This window comes from Psammomys obesus, unplaced genomic scaffold, assembly GCF_907164565.1.
Source record: "Psammomys obesus unplaced genomic scaffold, mPsaObe1.curated_primary_1811, whole genome shotgun sequence".
NCBI lineage: Eukaryota > Metazoa > Chordata > Mammalia > Rodentia > Muridae > Psammomys > Psammomys obesus.
This window is the reverse complement of record NW_026596155.1, coordinates 1,012,319-1,034,687: the sequence shown is the minus strand read 5'-3', so window position 1 is coordinate 1,034,687 and position 22,369 is coordinate 1,012,319. Positions and strand designations below refer to the sequence as shown.

The 22,369-nt window shown below is 45.4% G+C and overlaps 1 protein-coding gene across 2 annotated transcripts in view; it reads left to right on the top strand.

The window, feature by feature from the left end:
- Nucleotides 1–22,369, top strand: part of Ptpn13 (protein tyrosine phosphatase non-receptor type 13) — a 160,376-nt gene that overhangs the window by 125,724 nt on the left and 12,283 nt on the right. For both annotated transcript variants that reach the window (XM_055594551.1, XM_055594550.1), the window contains 12 exons: nucleotides 115–213; nucleotides 1,776–2,128; nucleotides 3,336–3,513; nucleotides 6,827–6,985; nucleotides 8,323–8,494; nucleotides 8,590–8,800; nucleotides 11,598–11,668; nucleotides 12,966–13,027; nucleotides 16,079–16,172; nucleotides 16,771–16,908; nucleotides 17,575–17,654; nucleotides 21,695–21,729. In XM_055594551.1, the coding sequence (XP_055450526.1) occupies nucleotides 115–213; nucleotides 1,776–2,128; nucleotides 3,336–3,513; nucleotides 6,827–6,985; nucleotides 8,323–8,494; nucleotides 8,590–8,800; nucleotides 11,598–11,668; nucleotides 12,966–13,027; nucleotides 16,079–16,172; nucleotides 16,771–16,908; nucleotides 17,575–17,654; nucleotides 21,695–21,729 (1,652 nt within the window). The remainder of the gene's footprint in view (nucleotides 1–114; nucleotides 214–1,775; nucleotides 2,129–3,335; nucleotides 3,514–6,826; nucleotides 6,986–8,322; nucleotides 8,495–8,589; nucleotides 8,801–11,597; nucleotides 11,669–12,965; nucleotides 13,028–16,078; nucleotides 16,173–16,770; nucleotides 16,909–17,574; nucleotides 17,655–21,694; nucleotides 21,730–22,369) is intronic.

The following is a 22,369-nucleotide window of genomic DNA, read 5'->3' as shown; positions in this document are numbered from 1 at the left end:
GTGAACTGGGAGCTTGGGGCAGGGGCAGCATTTCAGTGACCTGAAGCTGGGCGGGTGGGTGCCAGCTCTCCACTTCCTTCCGGCCTAACCTCATCGTCCTTCCCGCGCCTCCAGGAAGTCATATCTGCTCTCAGGGGAACAGCTCCAGAAGTGTACCTGCTCCTCTGCAGACCCCCACCTGGCGTGCTACCCGAAATCAATACTGCGCTTTTGGTAAGGTCGTTGGATGCGGATTTCTATTTTCATAGAACAGCGGTTTCCTAATTCAGCTGCAGGTGCTACCTCGTGGGTTGATATACTGGGATTCACACCTCAGTATTTAACTGGACGGTGTTATCTTATATGCTAAAAGTCTGCCTTTGGCCTGTCAGCTTATGAGTTCACTGGAGGGGTCTGGAAGGAAGAGGAGCTGGAGCCAGGAGCTTTCCCCTGTGTCCTGGGGGAAGGGGTCATGTGAGCAGCACATAACAGCAAAGCAAAGTGGTATTTAAAATTAAGTGTAGCATTTGAAGAAAAGGGGGGGGGGGGGGCTGGAAGGAACACACACCTGTCTTATGGAGTCCACTAAAACTGTCTGCAGCTCTAGCTCCAGGGACCCTGGTGCCTACTTCTGTCCTCCTCACACCCCTGAGTACACACACACAGACTACATTGACTGCATGGACTGAATGTTACACTCCTGAGGAATACTTCATTTGATTGAGTATGTCTAGAAAGCAATTTGGAAATATTTTACAAGGCCTTTGAAGATGGCCTGTACATGACAGTGTAGAAAATTACAGGAAAAGGGCAAGCCATGTGGGGCTGTTTGCACGCAGAGAACTCAGCTAGAGTTCTGTCAGTGGAACAGCTGTGCTCAGGAGAGGAGGTGAAACAAAGGCAGCCCTCCAGAGAACTGTAGGAATTACAGTTGTTTCCAGAGCACTTTAAAAACTTCAGAAAAGAGCTGGAGAGCTGCTCAGACACAGGCTGGTCTTCCAGAGGACCTGGGTTCAGCTCCCAGAACCATCAGGCCGCTCACAGCTGCCTGTAACCCCAGTTCCAGAGGACCCAACTCTCTCCTCTGCCTCAGGCACACATATTCACAAAATAATGAATAAATCTTAACAGTATATGTTAACAGTTGTTTGTTTGTTTTTTTTAAGTCAGAAAACATTCATGATAGAATACTTGAATTTTGAAAATAGGATACAAAGTACAGTGTATGCTACCACACCAATTCTGGGTTGGCAAGATGGCTCAGTGAGTAAAGGTACTTGCTGTAAAAAGCCTAACATCAGTCGGATCCTAGAAATCCTGTAAAGGCGAAAGGAGAGAACTGGCTTAACACAATTGTCCTCTTACCTACACATACACGTGCCAAATGCACGTGCGTACAAACACACATCCCCACACATACACGCATACAGTATGAATGGGGCTGGCAGGATGGCTCATCGGTCTGGGCCCCTGCTGCCAAGCCTGAGGACTTGAGTTCAATCCCTGGAACCTCCCTGGGTGAAAGAGAGAACCAACCCCAAGGTGCTCTCCGACCTTTACGCCTGCAGTGTGGCATTTGTACACTGACACCATTATACACAAAAAATTAACTAGTGTAATAAATAAAATGTAACCCATACCGTGCTAGCAGCGGTCATTTTATATTTTTCTTTGAAGAGCATCAATTGTGTTTATTATCAGGGAATTTATATTTCTGTATAAAGTACTGTTACCTGGCAGGTTCATCATCAGTTGACTGCTCTGACTGTTGATGTCCTTCAACCTGTTCCTTTCAGACCCCGCTGCACTCTCCAGCACAAGCATTTCCAAGCAGCAGCAAAGAGCCTCCTCAGCCGTCATCCTTCTCAGTGGAGCAGGGTACCAGCTCAGACGAGAACGAGGTGTCTGGCAAAAGCAAGACACAGGGCAGGTCTCCATCCCGGAGGGAGAGTTACAGCGACAGCAGCGTGAGTGGAGAGGACGACCCAGTGAAAGCTCCAGCACAGAAACCCAGTGTGACGCAGACGCCGAGCAGCATGGCATCCCAGGCACACAACCACCATGAAGCACCCAGAAGCCGGGAAGAATCCCCATGTACCATGTTTTACCTGCCTCGGAAGGCAGCCAGCGCAGCGGAATTGGGGAGCAGGTATGGCCAGTCACGTGTCCAGAGCAGCTGGTGCTGCAGCGATGGCAGCAGCAGTATATGCCATTGTAAGAGTGAGCTGGAGACCTGGCTCCGTGCTTGGAGGGGACTCTGCTTCAGCTCCTAGCACTCATGCCAGGCAGCTCATAACCTCACATAACTCCAGCTCCAGTGGGTAGGGCACCCCTGTGCACACACACACACATAACACATAATAAAAACTTTTGAAGAATGTAATGCCTGTGGATTCAGCATGGTTAGCAAACAGTGGCTTCTCAGAGGCCTTGCTGTTATAACTAACAATCCTAGTAAACTAGTAAGCTGTCAAGCCAGTCTGTTAACCCTTGCTTCTCTCTTGAGCATATTTATTAGTAACTGAGAAAACAGTTTCTCAATACAATTTAACCAGAAAGTAGAGATTTATTTGCATAATGATACTCTGGAAAATTAGAATTATAAGGGGAGGACCAGGAGGATTTACAAGACCAGGAGACAGGGAAAGAGGAGATGTGGAAGACATCTGCACGCCGTCCCACCTGTTTGTTAGTGTCTGTGTGTATTTATGTCCATCCATACTTGCCTACTTTTTCTCCCCTCCCTCCATCCATCCATCTTTCCTTCCTCCATCCATCCATCTTTCCTTCCTCCTTCTGTCCCTCCTATTCTTTTAACCAAAGTAACCACAAGAATCAGCCTATTATCCCAGGTACTTGGAAGATTAAGGAAGGAGTTAAAGGGCAGTCTAGACAACCTTGTAAGATCCTCTCAAATTAAAAAAAAAATTTAAAGAGCAATAGATAAAATAGATAATAATAGAGCTCTTTTTCAGCATGAATAAAACATAAGTTCAATCCGCAATTTTGGAAAATAGGTCTATAAGTAAAAAATGTTCTTATTTCTCATTTTTTACTAGGTTGAAATCCGAATTAGATCTCTGGTAACGTGAGCATCCACCTTGAATAACAACAAGGAATAGAAAGTGTACTTAATTCTAGCCTGTCTTACTGTCCTTACGTAGCCTGCAGAGCTTATTCTGAGTCGCACCTGCACAGAGAACAAACATTGCTAACATACAGTAGGCGCTGAGCAGATGGTCTAAAGGCGGATAAAGGCTAGCGAGGCTCGAAAGCAGACAGGAGCACCTGTTGACCGTTCTCTGACTGTCGGCACTGACCTGTCCCCACAAACACTGCTGCTTCTCACCCTGCAGCCGCCCTCCTCCTCCACCGGATGCCAGTCCTGGGCAGATGTGCCAGCCCCAGTCAGAACCTGCTCCCTGCGACTCCCTGGGTAAATACTATAGGCATCTTGCTTCAGCGCTGAACAAGCAAGAAGACTTGACAGCTCTGAAAAATGACTTGGGAAACCACATTGAGGACTCTGAGCCGGTGAGCTGCTTTCTCTGTGCCACAAACAATAAAACCTTTTCTGTTTTTCCCAGTGAAGTTACAGACACATGCATTTTCTGTCAGCTGTGCTGTAGAGCCGTTTATACTGCATTTACTGAATGGATAAATAATATCCCTCTCTGGTGTTTTCCTGGTGAGAAATTAGGGGAAGAGAAAGTGTTGTGTGTCACCCCGACTTTCTCACCGCCTTCTGGCAGACACCCACAGACAAGTCACCTGGTTGCTGTGATTCCTGGTAGCTTCGGCTGTCCGCTGGGCTGCTGCTCCAGAAGGCTGGAAGTAATTATGTGAAGGACCGAGTATAACACTAGCACAGTGCTTAGACACTGCCACAGATAGATGCTTGTTGTTATTTTTATCTCTCGAATTTCTGTGACTCCCCTATTGGTTTCGTGTGTATGCATGAGTGTGCACACACACGTGTGGATGAGTGTGCATGGGTATATAGTGTGTCTACATACATATGGAGACCAGAGTTCGACCTCAGACATTTCTGTAGCCACTTATTTTGATTTTTTATTAATCTTTGTAATTATTTAAGAATTTCTTTTCTTTGTTTGCTTGCTTGCGTGTGTATTTTACACCTCGGCTGCAGTATCCGCTCCCTCCCCTCCCCTCCCCTCCCCTCCTCTCCTCTCCTCTCCTCTCCATCCCTCCCCCTCCCCACTTCTCCTTTTGCCCCTCCGTTCTCCCCATCCAGTCCTCCTTTTCTCTTCAGAAAAGGGCAGGCCTCCGCTGTTTATCAACCTGCCACGACATATCAAGTTACAGTAGGACTAGGCACCTTCTCTCCTGTTAAGGCTATATGAGTAGCCCAGTAGGAGAAAAGGGTCCCAAAGGCGGGCAACAAGAGTGAGAGGCAGTCCCTGCTCCCACTGTTAGGAGCCCCCTAAGAAGACCAAACTACACATCTGTAATGTGCAGAGGGCCTAGGTCAGTCCCATGCAGGCTTCCTGGTTGACAGTTTGGCTGGAAAGATGGCTTAGCCACTATAGGCTAATAACCAAAAATAGAGAATTTCATACCTGCATGAAATGTATTCTGACACATTCACCCTTTATTCTTCCCACGCTCACTTCTCCCACATACACCCTCATAGTTATCTCTACCCAAGCTCAAGTACCCCTCTGTTTTTGTAGATAACCCACCGAGGTCAGCTTGTGCTGTCCATGGACTCATGGAAGAGGGGCCACCCTTTGTGGCATGGTTGACTCAGCAGTGGACACACCCTTAAAGAAAGTGGGCTCCCCTTCCCCCGCCAACTGTCTATGTCTTCTCAGCTAGGGGTGGGCCTTAGGAGTCCCTCCCTCACCTACGCTGCAGTGCTGACTGGCTTAATCTTGTACAAGTCTTGGGCAGGCTACCACAGCTGCCATGAGTTCATGGGTACTGTGCTCCTGTCGTGTCCACACACACACACACACACACACACACACACACAGCCTTCCACAGTGTCCCTGGAACCTTGGGGAAGCAGGGCTATAACGTAGGTGTCCTGTTTGTTTCTGAACACTCCTCACACGTAGTCTCCGTATTCTGTGCAGCTGTAAATATCTACATTTCACTGTACGGAGAAACCTCCCCGATGAGGTTTAAAGCTCGCTGATATTTAGGTATTGAGTTAACACATTTAGAAGGCAGATTGTCTGTTTACCAAAATAATCCTCATAGGTTGATACCTGGAGCCCGTAAACTCTCCAGTCCTGTGTTCCTGGCCGAGTTTACAGCCCTGGGCATGCATCTCCCAGTGAGGAGCCCCAAATTCAGTCAGTGAGCACGGCTACCCCCTCAACATTTGGGCCACTCTCAGGGTACTGTAGCTTGCCCTGCTGGGCACAATTATAACTCACAGGGTTCATGCTGGATAAGCCCCCGGCAGCCTGCACGGCACCTTTCAGTACCTTGAAAGCTAGGCAGCAGGGAAGAAGCTTCCTGCTTGGTCTATGTCCTGTGCCTAAGGCGTATGGTGTCTTCAGCAATTGGATCTTACTGTGAAGTTCCGGTGGGTAACTGAGAGCCGTGGCAAACGCTTTTGTTGTTTGGGGGTCTCTGGGACATGAATAGGAAGCAATCAACTCATGGGCACATATGCCCACACTTTTATTTGACAGCCTATGACTTCCGGAAGAAGTATTTTATCCTCTGTGATTCCAATTAAACTCTTTCTTAATATAAAAATAAGTTCATACACACATGACTTCATAAGATAGTAGATCTCATATGGCCTTTCAACAGCCTCAGTGTTGGTTAGCCCTCTCTGCCCACCTCCCCATCAGCCCTACCCTCCCAGTTTAACTGGGAGGGTTTAACCCTTTCCCCAGTTTAACTCACACACACACACACACACACACACACACACACACACACACACACTTTTTTTAAAGCTTTAAAATTTCTTAGCCTGCAAATCAAGCTTAGGAAAATGTTAAGAATGATAATTCTTTTATATGAATTGAAAGTCAGCTTTTGCCCTCTGTTTATTAGCCAGGTAATAATTTGTTATGTTAAAACATCATAAAACAAGTAAGAAGAAGCTTTTGGACCAAAGTAGGCTTTTCATAATTTTCATTTTCCTATAATCATGTTGTGGACTCGTGTGTGTGTGTGTGTGTGTGTGTGTGTGTGTGTGTGTGTGTGTACGGGAACATGCCTGTGTCTGTGCTTCTGTGTGTGTGAGAGAGATAGGTAGAAGATGAGTAGGTGTACATCAACATTTTCAGTTTAATTATTAGCAGTAAAGTCTGTCCTCACCTTCAAAGCCAAAATCTTTTGAATTTGTTGCGCATCTTAATAGATGAAGCCTTCATTCATAATCATCTAGATACTTAATATATTTACAAAAACAACAATAAACAATAGTTTCCTTTTGTATCTCTTGGCTTCTATCTTATTTTTTTAAAATGTGAAGGATTTTTCTAAACTTTCCCCTTTGATGATCAGCGTGTAATCACTTTGCCTCCTTGTTTATCCTGGATATACAAGGCTTGCTCTGGAGAGAGAGAACCCTTGCCTGGCATGTGTGAGGCTCTACATCCAATCCCAGCTCTTCCAGATAGGAAAAAAAATTTATAGGAAGGAAGGAAGGACTCTTGAAACAAACACATAATAACTCTATGCTTCAAAATATGTCACATGCTTGGAGAGAAAGGAACATTGTATCTAGAGTTGAAAAGACCTGACTTGGCCAAGTTAAGTGACGATTTGGGTTTTTCCTTTTAACTGAAGGCAACAGTATTCATGTGTCTGCAGGACAGAACAGACCAGCTCATGTCAGTCTGTGTTCTTTCTCTAGGAAGTAGAGCTTCTCATTACCCTGATTAAATCAGAAAAAGGAAGCCTGGGTTTTACGGTGACGAAAGGCAGCCAGAGCATTGGCTGTTACGTCCATGATGTCATACAGGACCCAGCCAAAGGTGATGGGAGGCTGAAGCCTGGAGATCGGCTTATAAAGGTGAGACATTTAGGGACTGGAGGGATGGCTCAGTGGTTTAAGAGGACTTCCAGGGGAAGCTGCTCTTCCAGAGGCCCTGGGTCTGATTCCCAGCACCAGCATGTTGGTTTACAGTTATCTGTAAGTCTAGTTCCAGGGAAGTCAACTCCTTCTCCTGACGTCTGCAGTCATCAGGCACACAAGTGTTGCAGAGACATACATGCAGATAAAACACGTGCATAAAATAGAATAGTATTTTTAAAGTGAGACATTTAAGGGGACATTTACACAAGTGTGACTTGTCTCAGTCCACTTTTCGGTTACTGTCGTGAAATGCCTTCACTGAGGCAACTGTAAAAAGAAAGGAAGTTTAATTAGCTCACAGTGAGGGAGTTTTAAGGACATGGCATCAGCAGCTAAGCCCTAGTGAAGGTGTCATACCTGTGTGGGGGGCTGCCAGAAAGTCTGGGGTCCTGCTGCTTCTTCTGCACTCTTACCTCCAGTGTAGCCAGTGTACTGACCAGACTTCCCCACTCAGAGGCCCCGCTGTCACACAGAGGACCTAGCCGCCAGTACAGGAGTCTTAGGAAAAGAAACTTCAGCCGCATCCAGGCCAAAGGAGTGACAAAGAGCAGATCAGCCCCCGGGAAGGAGGCTGAGTTAATATGACATGTTTCTCTGGTGTGTGCTTTCATTCCCCACTGCTTTAAAAACAAAAGCATTAGCAAGGCAGAGTGGCACATGCCTGTAATCTCAGCACTTGGGAGATAGAGGTGGAAGGATCAGGAGTTCAAGGGCACGCTTGACTGTATAATGAGTTCCACATGAGTTCCCTATTGCCAAAAGGGGGCCGGGGGCACAACTAGGAATGTAGTTCAATTGGTTGTGTGTGTGTGTGTGTGTATGTCCATCAGTGTGTAGCATACATGAAGCCCTGGGTCAAGCCCCAGCACTACATAAACCTGGCATGGTGACGAGAACCCATTATCCCAGCAGTTGGGATGTGGGAGCAGGAGGGTCAGAAGATCATTCTCCCTACAGCCTTTATATACATAGCTCTTTGGGATTGTTTCAAGTTGCTTCTTAAACCAAAAGTCCTTTTAATCTCTTCAGGGTCTCTCAAGTCCACGAGACAGCAAGTTTTCTTAGGTTCTCAAGGGCAGCGACGTATGCATTTATTTGTCAAGAACTTTATGTTGCTCATAATGGCTTGACCACTGTCCCTATAATTTCTACAGGGAAGGGACTTCTAATACATTAGAGACTACGTCACCATAAATCTCCTACCGGCTGATACACTTTATGATCAGATCTCCAGTTCTGAACGTCAACCTTAGCGTGCCTCTCTCGTGTTGTAGGTTAATGGTACGGATGTTACAGACATGACGCACACTGATGCCGTGAATCTGCTGCGAGCTGCACCCAAGACAGTCAGATTAGTTCTCGGGCGGATTCTAGAGGTGCCCAGGATGCCCGTGTTCCCCCACTTGCTGCCTGACATCACAGTAACGTGCCATGGAGAAGACTTAGGTAAGAGAGGCGCAGGCTTTCCGGTATGACCTTCGTGGCATAAGTAAGCGTAAGACTTCCATGACTGAGAAGTAACTGCTTTCTGTTCCTTGAAGGGTTTTCTCTGTCTGGAGGGCAGGGCAGTGCGCACGGAGTGGTGTACATTAGCGACATTAACCCCAGGTCAGCTGCAGCTGTAGACGGTAATCTCCAGCTCTTAGACATCATCCACTACGTGAACGGGCTCAGCACACAGGGGATGACCTTGGAAGAAGCCAACAGAGCGCTGGACCTGTCACTTCCTTCCGTGGTGCTGAAAGCAACAAGGTACTGGGCAATAGTTTACAGACAGCTTTGGGGTGTGTGTGTGTGTGTGTAGTTCAGGTCTTTGCTTATGCTTGCATTCCCTTATGGGCATGACACAATTACTAATTCACAGCCAGCGAACCTTAGAACGGAGTTCCTGATAGAGTATAAGAAATCACGCAGGTAAGTACTTCTTCAGGATTCCAGTTAACGGACAATTAGCACATATCAGAATGTCTTCAATGGCGAGTGACTGAAATAAAGCTCAGTTCTCTTTGGCCAAGAAAGGGAATTTATTGGTTTGTCTAAGTCATCAGGTTCCTTTTTGCCATTCCTGTTGAATCAGTTGTGTCTGTGGTGGTCAGGTGATGGTTTCACCATCTAGAGCCATCTTGAAGCAGAAACCTCCACAGCCACCACAGATAACTGTGTTCTTGGGCCTACAGTAGGGCCAGTCTCTGACTGCAGCAGACGAGAGAAGTAAACCAGATGGCTTTGGGCGGTCATGCCTCATTCGCAGAACTAGGGTGGAATCAGCACTCTAGAACTCACATCAGCTGTTGAGGCCCAGAAGAGCCATGCCCACAGCATTAAATGCTAGAGCAGCTTCCTTCACTTGTGGAAGAAACCTGATAAGAAAGCTTGGGGACTGATTTCCTATGGCTTCTCTAACATTACTCTAAACAACCAGGATTATCATATGAAGTTTTGGAGGTCAGAAATATAAATGGCTCAAACTGGGATAAAGCCAAAGTGTCCACGGGATTCCACTCCTTCTGCAGGAATCCAGTCTTCTTGCCTTTACCGCTCTCCTTGGCTTCTCGCCCCCTCCATGTTCAAAGGCAGCACCTGCCATGAACCTGCTTCTGTTGCCCGGTCTCTCTGTCTGTCTCTGTCTCTCTCTCTTGCTCGCTGACTTTCCTGCCTCATTGTTGGCCAGGTAGGGCTCCAGCAATGACAACAGAGTCCTAATAATCCAAGTTAAGTTCCCATTTTTTTTGCTCTGTAAAGTGGCTTCGTCACAGTTCTCTGGACTCCAGCATAATCTTGAGAGTCCTGATATCTTTGGGAAACGTATCTGCCTCCCACGGTGCCCATGAATCCAGGTTTTCTAGACTGGAGACTAGGCCAAGCTTTGTGAAGGAGAAATGGACAGTTATGTCTATGAATCATTTCTTTCAAAATAAAAATGTATTATTAAAATCACTGATAAACCTGCTTGATCTTTTTAGGTTGTTTGCTTTTTATTCCCCCTAATCCCTTACCTAAATCTCTATGGGTTGACACACAGTTGTTTTCCTCAGTGAATGGGAATAAATGAGAAGGAGAAAATATTTTTGTGGAAATTAACATCACTGCCAAGCTTAAGTACAGGTTGAATGTTTTACCTCAAAATTAGGAGAACCCTCTTAACTCAGTCCTAAAGTCACATTCTGTTCCTTTCTTCTGTCTTTGTCTTAGCTGTTGTCTCTACAGAGGTCACAGTTAAGTCCTCCATGTTCTTCCTTCAACTGTCTCTGCTCTCTCCATCTTTATGGTCCACAATAAATAATAGAACAGTAATGGGAGGGTAGATGTTTGTGGTGACTGTGTATGTCAGGAACTGTGTATAAAGGGGGTAGAGTTTACCCTAATTAATTACAACCCCGAACCCCTAGCCTGTAACACGGCATGGGTTCCAGTAGAAGATGCACCAGCAAGCTTCACGATCCTGGTGTGGACTGCACGTGTCCAGAGGCCCTCGAGAAGCTGGGGCTCTACTGGAGAGCACCGGACAAGGTTGCTGTTAGACCTCAGGAGGCCCTCATTTCAGAGCGGCCTGAGGAGAACCTGGGTTGGTTTGTTGAAGTGCTGCCACATCGCTCAGGATCACCCCTGCAAGCATAAGCTTGAAGTAGCCTGTGTTAAAGACATAAGGACTTTGTGGGCTTCGGGAGTGTGACCTAGTGTGTCTGCCAACAGTGTCCCTCAAGTATCTGTAAGATGGCCTGTCCCATTCCCAGTGTGCTCCCTGTGGGGCTGCTCTTGACCTTGAGTAGCATTGATTCTAAGATTAAAGTTTGTTTTTTTGTTTTTTTTCACCTTTATTTTCACTCTAGAAGAAAACCATGCTCATGCCAAGGGCTTATAGATATAAAATTTGTAAACTGTTCCTTCTGAGTTAGCACCTGCACACTGAATGACACTGAAGTACGTTGTTGGTCCTCACAATTCCCGTGTGATGGGAGGGGCACGAGGGTCATGTGCTGGACTGGAACCTGAAGAAAGATCATGCGGAGAAGTTAATTCTGCGTGGAGAGCAGTTCAGAGGTCGAGGCCTTGAGTTCAGCCTCGAGCTCTGTCAACACCAATAGTACTAAGGACAGCAGTGCTTGCTGAGTGTGCTGCACACCTGTGATTCCCGCCCTGGGAACCAGCGCAAGGAGCTCTCAGTTCACATAACCTTGCCACAGAATAAGCCCGAGGCCCTCTTGGACTGAGAAGAAAACTTTGTGAGGTGAAGGAGGTGGTGTGGGCACAGGGGGCAGACCCACACTTCCCATTTTGTTTGTGAGAGGGCTTCCTGTTGCAGGCAGCGGGACGGCCTGTTAGTTTCTGGGATTGCTGGGTTGTCCTGCGTCCGCCTTCCATCTCCCTGTGGGAGCACTGGGGTCACAGACACACAGGAAGCCTTCGTTCCACTAACTCCTGTCTACACTTTGTTGGGTACCTGGACTCAGCACTGAAAAGTGGAGCTTCTGAAACAGTTAAAACGTGGCCCTAAGGGTGTTGAAGCCGCTTGAAACCTTTGTAATCGCCCTTTCTGTCTGTCCTGCAGAGACGGCTGCCCCGTGGTGCCTAGTTCAACGAGGTCCGCCCTTTCAGCACCCAAGTCCACCAAAGCCAACGGTAGGAAAGACACGTTTACCTTCAGGGCTTATGTCAACGTGGCTTTCTTCCTGGACAGCAAGTTGGGTGTGGTCACTAAGTTCTTTTTCTTCAGTTTCTAGAATGTTTTTCCAGACTAAGTGAAAACAGTCTATTTAAGTGATAACTTCTTTGAAAATCTATGTATATTAGAAAAATAGGAGTGCAGAGCAGATGATGAAATGCATAGTGCAGTGGACCCGAAGCTGTGTCCTTAGAAAGTCCCAATCACATATGAGCCCTGTTTCCTGTCAGTACAGTCCTACTGATGTTGACGTGGTGAGGCTCTCGTGGATACTTACAAAATGTGCCCTCTGTGACAGGGACCCAGCTGGGCGTTGTGGAATTGAGACTGTGCAAACAGGTATCTGTCTCACATGCTAGCCTGATGACAGACAGGGAAGAGCTGTGGTTGTCTTTACCGCCTCTGCAGATAGATGCAGTTTATCTGGCTCCAGATGGACTTTTATTTTTTTTTCTTTGTAAGATAGGGTTTCTCTGTGTAGTCCTGGCTGTCCTGCAACTAATTTTGTAGACCAGGCTGGCCTTGAACTCAGAGATCCACCTGCCTCTGGCTCCTGGGTATTACAATTAAAGGTGGCACCATACTGCCTGGCTCCAAATCAGCTTCTATGTGAACTGTTTTCTCTTAAGGATTTGGTTTCCCTACCTTTGGCGTGGCAGTACACGCCTAATTCTAGTACTTCCAAGAGTTCCAAGAGGATTGAGTCAGGCATCCTTATGTGGAGGCCAGCCTAGGCCGTGGGCGGACCTATAAAAAGAATCTGAATGCGGTTTTTTGGTTTCAGTTTTGTTTTGTTTTGCTTTGCCCTTTTTTTAAAGTTAAACTTTCTCAAAATATTTTATTCTGCTTGCTTGGTTTGTATCATGTGTATTCTGACCTCTCTTCATACAATTACAGATAGCATCCTTAGAAATATTGGGTTTCTTTAATTACTTTATATGGATCAGGATTCCTTAAAATTTTCACACTGACTTATTGTGTGTATTATATGGTGTGTGTGTGTGTGTGTGTGTGTGTGTGTGTGTGTGTGTGTGTGTATGTGACGCCACACACAGCCTGCAGAAGTGAGATCTCAGGCTCTATCAGTCTTGGTGTCAGCACTCACCTGGCTGATCCCGCCAGCGCATCTACCGACTCCCATCAGAAGTTTTCACTGATTTGCACCTTCAGCGAGCGCTGTGTGTCTCGAGCACTTTCCCTGTCTCTCTTGTAACTTCAGTTGTCTCACATACTGTTCTGTGTTGTTCCTTTCAGGCCATTCCGGTATGGAGCCCTGTGGACAGCCCGCACTCACGCCTAAGAATTCATTCTCCAAGGCAAGGAAAAAAAAACCCTCCTTTCATGTCATAGCTACTTTTAATAACCAATGAGCTTGCGCTTCATACCAGATTGGTTTCCTCATTCAAAGTTCTGAAGACACATACGCTAACGGTCACCTCCATTGTGGTGAACTAACAGGCTTTGCTAAGGGAACCCACAGCACAGGCCTCAAGCTGCACCCTTTGGCACGCTAGCTGTTTTATGGCCGAGACTTGACTTGCCGATGCTTAGTTAGTGTGCACGGTTCCTTCAGCCGCCTTGGACCACAGGAGGAGTGTGGTTAGCTGCAGAGCTGTCCTTTTGGATTAGTACTAGCCACAGGGAGTCTGAGAAGGCTAAACCTATAACCCCGGTAAGGAGCAACAGTGAAAGCTAAAGAAAGAGCTTTGCTTCTTGTAAAGCCTTGTGCATGTTTTGCCAGATAAGAAAATGAGATCTTGAACCATTCAGTGTTAGCACAGAGGCATCTGCAGGAGTTTGGCCAAGTCTCAGATCCTTTGTGAGTTTACCTCTGCTCTTTCTCTCTCTCTCAGTGCCCTTGTGTGTTTGGGTAGTGTTTATTTTTATTATTTTCTTCCTTCCATGCTTTGTAATTTTTCTGAGTGGATCAGAGCTAGATTTGTACTCTGTGGAACTGTTTTGTCCTACACTCATCACGTGAAGTCCAGTCCAACTCTCACTATTCAGGTGTCTGCTCATGTAACTTAAAAGGCGTATCTTCCATGTAAAACAGTTTGCTCTGTAGTAATCTGAACAGAATCACACCATCTCCTGGACACGAGCTGGGTTTTGAAGAAGGAAATGTGTACAGTAAGCAAAAGCCCCATCCTGTGTCTTCCTGACACCAGGCCGTACCATGGCACACACATTACACAGAAGTCCTGAAGCATGCTGAGGCAGGAATGATGTCAGGCAGGAGTGGCTGTAGCTCCACCGTAGTGTTTGTGCATTGTGTTGGCTCTGCACTGTGGCTGAGCTGCCTTCCTGTTGATCCAGCTCTTGAGCCTCCCAGAGCTTCAGCAGCTGAATGGTCACGGCTTCTACCATTACTCGTGCTGGATAACGTTTGTTTTCTTTTTAAGGAGCAGTGTGCTGAAATGAACAAGTGTAGAGTTTCTGTTGAATTAACATCAAACCGTAGAAATGAGGACTTTCATTGTTGTGGATGCCAGCTTTCCTGTTGGAACTGAAATCTTCCACAAGGTCTCCTTGACAACACTGACCTTGAGCACTGATGCCCAGACTTCGGGTTTCTCATGGGAAGTGGGATTTCACAACCACTGAGCATTACATCAGCAGCTGAGGAGATGTACCTGGGTCGTATCTAACCTCTCAGTAAAAGAGTTAGGCCTTCAGAGCAAACCTCAGCTCACGCTCACTGTGACTTAGTCATTTAATTCTACAGTTTATCCAAATTTACCTTTTTTTCTCTTTTTTAATTATTATTGTTCTTTTTTCTTATTGAACATTGATGTTTCCCATACAGTATATTCTGATCATGGTTTACCCTCCCCGACTCTTCCGAGATTAACCCCACCTTCCCTCCTATCAGAATCCAAATCTTCCTGTCTCTCACAGGCATCTGGAGAATAATGACAAAATAAGATAAAACAAACAAACGGAAGAGAGCCAAAGAAAAAGCATGAGATACATATGTTTGCATACCCTAGAATCTTTTAAAAATACAAACCAAAAGCCATAATGTATATGAAAATGACCTGTAAGATAAAATAAAATAAAAGTTTGTAAGGCCCTGTCAAAACTTTATGAGACAAAGAGCCTCCAAAGATGCCGCTGAGCTCATTTTGTGTTGTCCATCTACTGCTGGCCCTGGGCCTGGCCTTAAAAGTGGTTTGTACCCCAGCGAGACTCTGGAGTGAACCAGTTTTTTCATTTGTGAGAGGTTCTCACCTGGACACAGAACTGCAGATGAGATAGGCCAGGGACTTAGGGAAAACCAAATGCTACTGTTCTGCTAATGGAATGTGGCCATAAAATAACTCCTAATAACCTTCTGCAATACGCATAGATCAGTTTTTCATCAGCCATCATCAGAGAAGCTTCCTCCCGCAGTAGAGAAGAGCAAATACGGCGACCCACAGTTGGAGAGAGAGTGGGAAACCTTAGAACACTCAGTTCCAAGTGGGATGTCTCCATGAAATCGCTCCCCTCGGGGAATCCTGGGAAGAGGGGGTAGGAAAATTCTAAGAGCCAGGGGCACGGAGGTCACCAAGGAAGCAAGGCCATCTAAACGAAGGAGGACTGACACACGTGTGGACTCATGAAGACTGTGGCAGTGTGCACAGGCCCTTCGCAGGCCTCTGTGTGAGAGGAGAAATGGACACATGCCCTGTCCCTAACCCGGAAGTCATGTCCTTTTACAGACTGCTGGGGATTGAACAGCTGTGCACAACCCTAGCTCCACAGCAGCAATGTTGTCCGTCCTTCCAGGCTGTGCTCCTAAAGTGCGTCACAGTCTGTGGCTGCACTGGAATGCTGCGTTCAGTTCAGTAGATGTATAAAAATTACATAGTCATCAGTCCTTTGTTGTGTCCATAAACTGCATTGTTAGGCCACACTGGAAAGTCTAAGAATGGTGGCACATACGTGTATCTCCGCACTAAGAAGGCTGAAGTAATAGGGGCATGAGTCTGAGGCTTCCCTGTGCTGTACAGCAACACCCTATCTGAAAAAAAGGGAAAAAAAAAAAAAAAAGAACAAAAATAGTTTTCCTCCTTTCTTTCCACTTCTAGGCTTTTATAATCCTTAGACTTTTCTAAGCTGTTCTCATAAAGCATGTCTCGAGTAAGAGCTTTTTGTGTAGTGCAGTTATTTTAAGAAATAGCACAATTCCAGATGTGTTCAGTGAGGGGCACTCCCATCCACTTTGCACACTCCACAGATGTTTCCTAGTAATAAGATGCAAGGTGCAAAGATGTAACGGGAGTGTTGAGCTGAGCAGGTGGAGAGAGGAGCCACGCCCAGTCCGCTAGTCCCAGAAGTGAGCACAACAGTAACGTGGTGATTGCCGTGGTCTTGTACTTCAGGTTAATGGGGAAGAAGTCACTGAGGCTGTGCACCCAGGAGGAAAACGCCCTTCTGCTCAGATGTCGGGGTCAACGGACTTGACCGAAGCCAAAGGTAGTTTTCAAATGAGCCATCGCAGTCACTGTAAATGATCTAAAAGTTCAGCAACAAAAGCAGGTCACTTTTCCCCTTCTGCCACCTCACATGCTAATGCAGCTTTTAAAAGGGAAGACTTTGACGAAATGAGAAGAATGAGATAATATAAAACTAGTACTGCTGATTGCCTACTGCGCAGATGTCCAGCATCCGTTCTCATCTCCAAAGATGAGCTGAGGTAGAGCTTGGAAAGACAGTTTCTGTATTTCATGTTCCTGTGTACAGTCTCCACAGACTGCAAAATGGTCTAGAAATTTTATATTGACGATATTCTATATGGCCTGTTAATATCCCTCATCTTCAAAGATAGCATCTCTTTCATGAACCCATAACTTGCCATTAATGTTATGAAATAAGCATCAGATTGTTAATATCTGCCAGACTGACTCACTTGTCACTGTAGGCTGCAAGCGCGTGGTTGTCGCAGCAGGCAGCTCACCTAATTCCAGACTGAAAGGTCTAGGTGGCCTTGCCTCCTTTCCAGAGCGACACTTAAGCCGCCAGCATGCCTCCTCTCTCACATCAGTGCTTTTAAAACAAATTTCTGTTTTTCCAGACTCTGACTCGCAGGGTGATGACAGCTACGATGATCGCCAGGAAGCAGAAGTTGTCCAGTCCCTCCTGGATGTGGTGGATGAGGAGGCCCGGAACCTCTTGGACCAGACTCATGCCACCAGACGGGCCTGCTCTCCAGGTGAGTGAGCCAGATGAGTAAGCCAGATTGCCCAGGAATTCACACACACACACACACACACACACACACACACACACACACACACACACACACACACATGTGGGGCAGGGCTGGTGGGTAAAGCTGGGACACATCAACGACACCGCTCATCAGTTTCTAGGAGGTGTTTTCAGAAATAAAGTTTATTGTCCTTTCCCTGTGTGGGATTTCAGGTGTATCCGTCAAGGCTGTGGGCGTAGGTGTGGGTGGAGTGCTTGCCTGGAGTGCCTGAAGCCCCGGGTTCCAGGCCCAGTGTCATGCAAACCATGCTTGGTGTTACATGCCCGTGGTCCTAGCGCTTGGGTGTGGAGGCAGGAATATTAGAAGTCCACTGCCCTATTCAGCTACATAGCAAATTCAAGGCCAGCCTGGATTACATGAAAGCAAACCAGAAAGTATCAATAAGTATCATAGCTTTTATTTATAAATATGTTAGTGTAAACTTCTCTCCCTCCAGTTGACGATAAGTCCATTCTACCTTCACCTACTCTCTGCTCTCCCAGTTAGAGCACTAACAGGGCTGCCGTGCAGAGGTCTGTTTACTGCTGCCCTTTGTAGGTAAATGAGCCCTCCGCTGCGCCCTCTGAACATTTCTTTCTCTTCTTGACCTGTGTGTTTCTCTCCCAGACCCACTGAGGACAAACGGGGAAGAAGGGGCAGAGGATACCGATTGTGACGGTTCTCCGTTACCTGAGGACGTCCCTGAGGTGAGGACTGGGCCTGCGAGAACAGCCTGGCTGCTGTACCTCCCTAGAGGGGTCTTTGAATCAAACAGGTGAAGCAGACAGCAGGGCCACTGTTTCCCAACAGAGCACATTTGTGGGCGAGGAGCCGCTCTCATTCCACTGCATTGCAGTGTCGCTGCCAGCAAAACTCTGCATCAGTTCTCAATTGAAAGAATGTCTGGGCACGGTGGCGCACTCCTTTGATCCTGGCACTTGGGAAGCAGAGGCAGGTGGGTCTCTGTGAGTTCAAGGCCAGCCTGGTCCACAAAGCTATGCAGAGAAACCCTATCTGGAAAAACCAACAAAAAGAGAAAAAGGAAGGAAGGAAAGAAAGAATAAGGAAAGGGGAGAAGGAGAGGAAGTCAAACTGCTTGTCAAGTCAACCACCGGCATATATACTTACACACCATCTCAGCACACACAAGGCTATTGTCAATAGATAGATACAAATGTGGAGTATGGATGGATGCCAAGAAGCTTGTGACTATCTCAAAATAATACTGTTCTCTAGAGGGCTTATTTAAGATATTCTTTTACACTATCATAGTATTAGTAGTTATAATAATTGTTATAGTAGCACAAGTTCTTCGAAAGGTTGTATGACTCTTGTAAGGCATAACAATGTAATTATATTTTCACTACAGTATTTTAGTATTTCTGGTTGTTTGGTTGGTTGTTTTTCGAGGCAGGGTTTCTGTGTGCAATGATAGCTGTCCTGCACTTTGTAGACCAGGCTGACCTTGAACTCACAGAGATCCTCTTGCCTCTGCCTCCTAAGTGCTGGATTAATGGCCTGTGCCACCACACCCAGATTTACTACAGTATTTTAAAACTGACTTTTAATAGGGGTGTTCTAAAGTCCTTTTTAGCTACAAATAAATAAAAAGCTTTGCCTGCTATTTTAAAAATCGTCATCTAAAACTTCTTTTCTCTTGAAAAAGGAGCAAAATCATATTATGTAGATTCATAACATATAGTATGTTATGTCATACAGTTTTATATCAGTTTTATATCTGATATAAATATTTATATCAGAAAACTTTATTATATTGATTTTTAGGATATATTTTCATTGTAAAAATTACTTTAAATGTAACTATTAATATAAAATGTTTTTTTTAATCTTCTGTTTATACTTATCTTTCCTTCTGCTGTGAAAACTGTCATGACCAAGGCAGCTTAGAGGCGTTTGTGGGCGCATGGTCCCAGAGAGTTGAGTCAGCCATGGCAGGACTCTCCGCAGCAGGCATAGTAGCTGGAGCAGAAAGCTTGAGGCTTCCATCTTAGAGCTCAAGCAGAAAGAGCGCTAGAAATGGCAGAGTCTTTCAACTCTAAAGACACACCTCCTCCAACGAGGCCATGCCTCTAAATCTCCCCAAAGAGCAGCACCAGCTGGTGACCCAGGATCTAACTGCCCAAGACAGTGGGGCATCTCATTCACACCCCCACAGACTCCTGTCTACCCTTGCACCATGCATGTGAAAGCAGCCATCAAGACTGCTCAGGCTGTCGTCCACAGAGCTCAAACCTTGGTTACATGGCAAGAGCCCACATGTCATTCTTTTTACATGCATCTTATCACATTCTTAAAATTTGCATTTAACAATTGTTCATGCCTTCTTTCCATATAAGTACATACAAATTCGCCTCATTTTAATATTCTGTCACCTATATTATAATAGATTAAATCAGCCATGCACTTGGAAATTTTACTTTTCTTTTTTGTTATTGAACAACAATGCAGCAAAGATTTTTGGGTCTATACTATAAAAACTGGCTCAAGTTGTATGAGCACATCTTCAGTCCCACCATTTTCCTTACAACCTGTCCTTCCCTGCCAAACATTTCACACGAGTGGGCCCTTGAGTTGTAGACTGTGTCTTTCCATTGCCATACATACTGAGTGGCCTCCACAACAGAATTATTTTCTCATAATAACACGATAATACCAGCACAGTCGGATTCCTCACTGGCTTGCATGTGAACCACATTCTTAGCTGTGGCCATCCCTCTAGATCAGCTATCCCTCTAGATACCCGACAGATATCTGTACCTCTTCTTATAAGCCACCAGTTTTATTGATCTGAAGGCTTACACCTGTGGTCTTACCATACCTATGAGCTCTCTTAGCACACCTGTGATGGAAAGTTAGCATGTGAAACTCTCTGGAACAAACATAAAAACTAAGATGAATGGAAAGAGAACATTTGTAGTAGTTACCACAAGTGCTATAATTCATTTTTCCAAAGTGTAATTGAATCCTGGAAGTCTGTGCTCTGAGAATACAGAGCTCAAGGTGAGGGAGATGATCATGAACTGTCTGTGAAGCAAGCGCAAGCCCTTAATCCAGACCCCGATACCTACATGAGTAGCAGGGACCAGCCACACACATCTGCACTGGAGAGGACCTGCACTCTATAGGTGGAGCGCCTGTACCCTACAGAGCAAAGGGAGCACATCCCAGCATCTCCGGAGCTCGCTGCACAGCCAGCCTAGCTGAATTTATGAACCCTGGATTCCATGAGCTCCTGTCTCAAAACACGACGTGGAGAGGGACCAATGAAGACATGGGACATTGGCCTGTAGCTTCCTCTATGTGCGTGCCTGTGTTCACTCACACACGCACTCACACACGCACACACACACACACACACACACACACACACATACACATACCTAAATACCATGCACACACATGAGCACACATTCACACACACACAAACACCTACATACGATGCACACACACAAATATTAATGCTTAAAACCAAATAGTTGGGGCCAGACCATCTGTAGTAATAAATTAGTGTTACTTGAATAGATGAAATGTGTACTTTGGAATAATTGAAGCTACAGAGATGGCTCAGAAGTTGGTTCCCAGAACCTATTTTGAAACTCTTAAAACCCCTGTAACTCCAGCTCCAGGAGATCTGACACCCTCTGCTGGCCTCCAGAGGTACCTGCACTAATGCACTGCACACACACATAGTTGTAAAAGTAGCTCTTATTCGCATTGTTTAATTGTCTTTTCAGAGGCTTACCGCTTCCATCCGCTAACCTAGGCCTAGTCCTGGAAGCTTCTAGCTTCTCTACAATCTAACCTACACTTAGAATGTTTTCAGCCTGAGTCTTTCTATTGAATAAGCTCACCCTTCCTAGTTCTTTCTAAACTCTGGGCTAGGTGGTTCATCTCAGCTGTTCTGATTCAAACTTCTCTCCCTGCTGACTTACTCAATCTGACCTTTCTTTCTGCCTCTGAGTTGCTCTGCTTGCCCTTAAACTAACTCCAGCAATCTGCTCTAATCTCCTGGCTCCTTCTCATTCTTTGCCTTGTTCTGTTTTCACCTGAGTCTAACTTCTCTCTTCAACCTTTATAAAACTGTCTCCTTTCTGTGTGCTGCTCCCTTGATAGCTTCCCTTTCCCTCCCCACTCCACAATCCCCTCTCTTTCATGAGAGTTAGGTGTATTCTCTTCTGGTTTTTCTCTGATTCATCACTTTTTCTGCCACTATATTTAGACATCTGTCAAACATGGCTGCTTCCTTCTACAAATTAACTTTACCTTCATTGTTTGGGATTAAAGGCGTGTACCACCAAGCCTGGACCTAAGCTTTTCTTTACCTGAAACTTTGTCTACATTAGGCTGACCTTGAACTCAGATCTGCTTGTTCATATTCCAGCGGGATCGCACAGAGCTGAAGGTCTTTGGATATGCTCTCTTGCCAGGACAGCCATGTCCTGAATTAAAATTCCTCTACATATAATTAAAATAAAGTAAATCTTTTCTTGTAGAGAATAACTTTAACTAAAGTTGAGCAAAGAGAGTAATTACTGTTAACCAACAAAACTTCACAGGCCGCAGAAGGTGCCTCAGCCACTTCTTGTAGTAATTGAATGTCATGTCTCCTTGTAATATGAACATAATAGTGTTAACAGCAAAAAGTAATTCACAGAAAATAATTAAGCTTTATGAGATTGGTTTTATTGCAGTAAACTAATTTGATTTTTATTTCTCTTCAATGTAGTTAATGAATGGTTGTGAAGAAACAAACAGTGAAAGGTAAAAAACTTTTTCAATGTGTGTGTAAACACTTTATTCTTTTTATTTTAATTAAATGAAGCTTTTTGTTTTTTAATAAAAATATTGATTAAATTATGGCCTCACGGTTAAATATAGATAAGTCTCTCTTTTTTTGAGATGAGACTTTAGCACATAATTCTGATTGGCCTGGAACTCACTTTATAATGCAGGCTGAACTCAAATTCACAGAGATTGCCTGCCTCTGCCTCCTGAGCGCTGGGATTAAAGGCGTGTGCCAACAGACCCAGCATGTGTTCCAAGTAGATTCTCTCGACATAGGAAAATGTGTTTATTATATACCTGTTGCTCAAAGAAAAAAAGAGAAAGTGTCTAAAATAAAATATGCCAAAAATGGTGACTGTTCTGCTAATTACAGGTATTTTTGTTGTTTCATTTTTGTCTGTTTTTTGGTACTTTCAAATTTTTTAAGTTTTATTGCTAAAAAGTGAAGCCAGGCTCAGCAAGCTGGCTCAGCAGGTAAAGGGGCTTGCTGCAAAGCCTGACGACCTGAGCTCAGTCCCGGGGACCCACCTGTTGGCAGGAAAGAACTGACTCCTCAGATTGCCCCGCTGTGCACCGTGGCATGCCTGCAAACGCAAACACTAAATGATTAAATGAA